At 34.2% G+C, this 4720-nt stretch overlaps 1 protein-coding gene across 2 annotated transcripts; it reads left to right on the top strand.

Moving 5' to 3' along the window:
- Positions 1-225: 225 nt before the first annotated feature.
- On the top strand, positions 226-3990 carry LOC139700323 (hemolymph lipopolysaccharide-binding protein-like). 2 transcript variants are annotated; one of them, XM_071598965.1, is made up of 3 exons: positions 226-559; positions 2105-2371; positions 3692-3990. In XM_071598965.1, the coding sequence occupies exons 1-3, from the start codon at positions 280-282 to the stop codon at positions 3859-3861; spliced, it is 717 nt and encodes a 238-aa protein (XP_071455066.1). In that variant the 5' UTR covers positions 226-279; the 3' UTR covers positions 3862-3990. The 2 variants fall into 2 exon arrangements, with proteins under 2 accessions (XP_071455066.1, XP_071455074.1); XM_071598973.1 differs by lacking the exon at positions 3692-3990 and adding an exon at positions 3220-3671.
- Positions 3991-4720: the final 730 nt, after the last annotated feature.

The raw sequence follows: 4720 nt of genomic DNA, 5'->3' as shown, positions 1-4720 counted from the left end.
TGAATATATTTCTTTTTTGATGCCAGAAAAAAAATTGAAGAGCAGAGATGGAAATTTCGACATATCAGTTCAAAGGGTATCAGGGTTTTACAGCAGGTCAACCATGTTGTGATAATTGGCTCTATTTTGACTTCTGACCTAATGGCTTTAGATTCGGCTCTGTATTGAAAGCTGCTGGCATATAAATTCAGTCACGAGAGTTTATTAGAGGACAACAGACAGTGAGTGAATGCTTGAATATTCTTTCCTCAATTTTTTTCTCGAAATAAGTTTAGGAAGATGCAGAATTTTCAGCTTATTCTTCTGGCTTTTTCATCTGTATTATGGTCAGCTAGGCAGGATGGAATACTGGCTGTGGAGAGCAAGAGTTTTGCCGAGGTAAATAGGACAGTGAAGTTTTCTCTGACCAGTAGGAAGAACCAAACTGGACATTCCGTAACCCGTATAATAATGGACAAGTCATCCATGGAATTACCAGATAACTGGAATGTAGACATAGAAAACAGTTTTACAGAGTTCAATGGTATTAAATCAGTGCAATTACTTGCAGTTTTTACAGGTACGTAACTACTTGAAATTATTGATATATTACAAATAACCATTATTATGGCTATCCTTGTTTTAGACAGTGTATTATAAATTAATATTTTATTAAGTACCCCATATAACTTGCTGACAAACCAATTTCCTCAATATGTTATCATGAGTTAATATAAAAGCTTTGCTACTGTTAAGTGTATTTATCTGACTTCATTGTAGGTATTATGAGCGTTCATCAATCATGAGTACTCAAAAGAAAACTATAACTAATTCACATTATGAATATTAATGTGGTGCATTATGTAATTAAAAAGTGGTACTTGTTAAGCATTATGAAGTAATGAGTGATCCATCCAATGCTCCCATAAATTGTAATTTTGAAAATTATGTATGTATATATTAGACATACATTATATTATATACATACATAATACAATTACTTCTATATCTTCCGATGAAGATGGACCAGATTCCGTCGAAATGATCAAGAAGTAATGTGTGAGTGATCTTTTTATGTGTTTCTATATTGTTTGTTGCTGTCCAATCTATTATTCAACACTTCCACGTTACGTTGACAAAATCATATATACAGGGTTCGTCCGGAAAATAAGTGTACTGAGATCAGGAAAAAAAATTTATTACACTCTTACATATCTTAAGCTAATATTCCTCAAAATAGGACCCTTGTGAGTCGATACACTTGTTCCAGCGGTGTTCCCATTCCTGGAACGCTCCCGCAAAGGCATCATCAGGAACCTCTCGAAGACTCGTCGTCGACCTCTTCTCTGCCCTCCACGAACATCTTGTGCCACCGAAAGATCATGTTTCTGAACATGGCTGACTCCCCGTAAGCCTGGTTAATCATACCGACAGTTTCGGTAGACGATTTCCCAAGCTTTACCGCAAATTTGATGGAATAACGCTGCTCCAAAAACTTTGGCACCGCGTTCCGTGACGTGGGTCGAGCGTGGAGGTTCGCGTTAACAGAGCTCCTCACTACACCACAGCTCAGAGCCGACTGCCTTTTTCAGCGTCGCTTGCCAACATACCCCCCTCCAATCGCAGCCCGTCAGAGCGGTGCTGGGCGTGCCTGGAGCGGCGCGCCCAGCCCAGGAGTCAGTACACTTATTTTCCGGACGAACCCTGTATATATATAATAAATATCTTTGAAATGGAACGCTCTTTGGCGATGCACAAATATATAAAAACACAGATGTAGATTTTTAGACCATAGAGAGACAAAGAAAGGACACTCACAATATGTTATTTGATGTTTCGATGGCTTGGATCACGCACACGTTATATATGTATATATATATATATATATATATATATATATATATATATATATATATATATATATATATATATATATATATATATATATATATATATATATATATATATATATATATATATATATATAATGTTTTTTTTCAATTTAATAATACTTGAATGCTCCAAATTCATTGTTATCTAATTACTCCTGAAATATATACTTTCACTTGATAGTTTGGTATTACTTTAAATGGCTTTTCATCAATACCATTTTCTGTTGTTACAGTTCCACCTCCAGTTCCTGCTGACTATGACTTATTCCCTGGCATTGGATACTATAAATTCCATCGTGAATTAGCCCCCATTTTTGATACAGCTTCTGAAATTTGCTTTAAAGAAGGTGGACATCTGGCAATCATTAACTCTCTAGCAGAATCACAAGTGATGCAGTTACTATGGAGACTCCACCCAGAAAATGAAACTTATAAGCATAATTATGCTTTCATTGGGATTCATGACCGACTGAAAGAGGGAGAATTTACAACAATATTTGGTAAGTTTATTGATTGCCTTCGGATGATTTGAATTATTTAATTATTGAAATTTTTGGCATGATTCTGTCTCAGTTTATCCAAGTTGGAGCAACTTTTAACATGTTAATGACTTAAGAAACAGTGCTACCATGGAATAAATTAATAATTTGACCAACCCGAATCTGATAGTAAAACAATGTTTTAAGGTCCTTGGTTTCTATGCTAAAAAGAAAGACTTGTACTTTTCCACAGATTTTATTATATGGTACAACGTGTTTCATCTACTTGCAGCATCATCAGGTACCTGATGATGCTGCAAGTAGGTGAAATGCATTGAACCATATAATAAAATCTGTGGAAAAGTACCAGTCTTTCTTTTTAGTATGGATATTAAACACTTCCACGAAGTGAAGCCTGAAATAATAGAATGTAAAGGTCCTTGGTTGTTTGAAGTTTAAATTCTTAAATATATTAATGAGAAATTTTACTTGGTATTTCTTTGTGTTTTCGTCACTATACCATTTTAAATATTTTTCATTTGATTTTGTGGTCCTAATTTTTGTAAAACCTATATATTTATATTTATTGCTGAATTAGAACCTCAATATGCTGAAATACAATAAAATAATATATAATCATTCTTGGAAGGTCTATCGTAATGTAAGCTAAATAAGTTATGCAAATAGTAGGATGCATATGGATAGGTAATTTTCATTTAAAAAAAAAAATTACAATGGATATAGGTAACTAAGTGGATCACGGTATTCAAAGGGGTAGAGTGTTGGATTACTGACCAGGTGGTCCTAGGTTCGATTCCTGGACAAGGCTCTGGGCACCTGCAGCTCCAACCAAGCTATGTGATTTTTAGGGTACCAGATCTTCCTGGGAAACCATAACTGGCACAGGGAAAGGAACTGGCACAGGAAAAGGAACTGGCCCCCCTACCCTGATGTGAGAATTTCATGCGCCGTCGGGCCTAGTACTGGGTGAACTTCAACATCACCTACCAAGCCAACCTCCGGGTTGATTAGTGTGTTTATGGTTTTTTCATATGTAGATAACAAATGTAAAATTAGCATAAAAAAGTTATTCAAACTATTAGTTTATGTAGTTGCAGAATTCACTAAATATATCGGGATTTTTCTTACTGTAATGGTTTTTAAGCAGAAACTTACTTAAATGTTTAGTTTGGCCTTGTTATAATGAGTACACACCTACAATATACCCAATTAAATTATTTAGTTTGGCTGGGTCAAAATATTATCCTCATAAATAGTTACTGTAATATATTTATGGATTTAGTCATATCCATTATTAATGAAGTACATGCTTTCTTCTAGGGAAACCACTAATATCAACAGGCTTTACAAAGTGGATTCCGGCTAATCCTGACAATTATAACAATGATCAAAATTGTGGTTCAGTTAGTCGTAGGGGATTGCTTAATGATGTGAACTGTGGCATGGCAATGCCATTTATCTGTGAATATGATTTATCATGGAGTCAGTGATCAATTTAGCTAGTTTTCTTGAAGAAATGGATGACATGGAACTGTAAGAATCATTTGGCTTCATTCAAAACTTTTTTGTGTATCTATCTGTATTTAATCATTTTGATGTAATTACAATGATTTTTGAATTATTTTCTTTTTATTACTGTAAACACTTCAATGTTAACTTATGCCCAGAAATATTGGAGGGAGTTAGGAAAAGGAATTAAAGTATGTAGACATAAATCTAGGAACCTATTATTGTCAAACATGTAAAATATCACCGACATCCTTTGTGCTTAAAAATGGTGTGTATGACAATTTTAAGGAATGTTAGAATTAAATATAATTTAAGATTACTATGCATGAGATTTGGTGAAATAAAACTGATATAAAATTGCAATTTTTCATTATATATTAAGGGCACCTTCTATCAGAATTGGGGAGTGACTATCTGAGAGTAGTACTTTCCTGTAACAGCTACTGTTTTGTCTTAATTTTAGTACATTACATCTTCATGAAGTTTCTTAAGGTGTATTGATTTCACTAAATTCTGTGCCCTCGGCGATATTTAATGGCTACTTTTCTTCTACATTTGTTATTAAATCCCAGTGCAATTAATGGATTTCATTTGAACATATTGTCAAGTGAAAGAGAAAAGTTGTTCAACATTGATCTAAAAGCATTTCTCTTCTGTCATTTCACTCTTTTTAATTTCTGTGATTTTTCTAATGGGGAGAGAATAAGCTGTGATCTTCTTCATGAACTGAAGTGGGGTTGATACATGTTGTAAACTGCACGTGGTTGTCTGACACTTTCCCTTGAAACTTGACCTCATCAAATTCAATATTCAGAAAATGCAGAAGGTGGCCACTGGATA

The sequence above is a fragment of the Hetaerina americana genome, unplaced genomic scaffold (assembly GCF_022747635.1).
Source record: "Hetaerina americana unplaced genomic scaffold, ioHetAmer1.1.p SCAF_1, whole genome shotgun sequence".
NCBI lineage: Eukaryota > Metazoa > Arthropoda > Insecta > Odonata > Calopterygidae > Hetaerina > Hetaerina americana.
This window is presented reverse-complemented; position numbering and strand designations above follow the sequence as displayed.

What these genes read in the sequence shown, in the direction of transcription:
- LOC139700323 (XM_071598965.1), top strand. Translation starts at nt 280, where the DNA reads ATGCAGAATTTTCAGCTTATTCTTCTGGCTTTTTCATCTGTATTATGG. An exon ending in ATTACTTGCAGTTTTTACAG is followed by an intron (nt 560 to 2,104) that starts GTACGTAACTAC and finishes CTGTTGTTACAG; the next exon opens with TTCCACCTCCAGTTCCTGCT. An exon ending in AGAATTTACAACAATATTTG is followed by an intron (nt 2,372 to 3,691) that starts GTAAGTTTATTG and finishes GCTTTCTTCTAG; the next exon opens with GGAAACCACTAATATCAACA.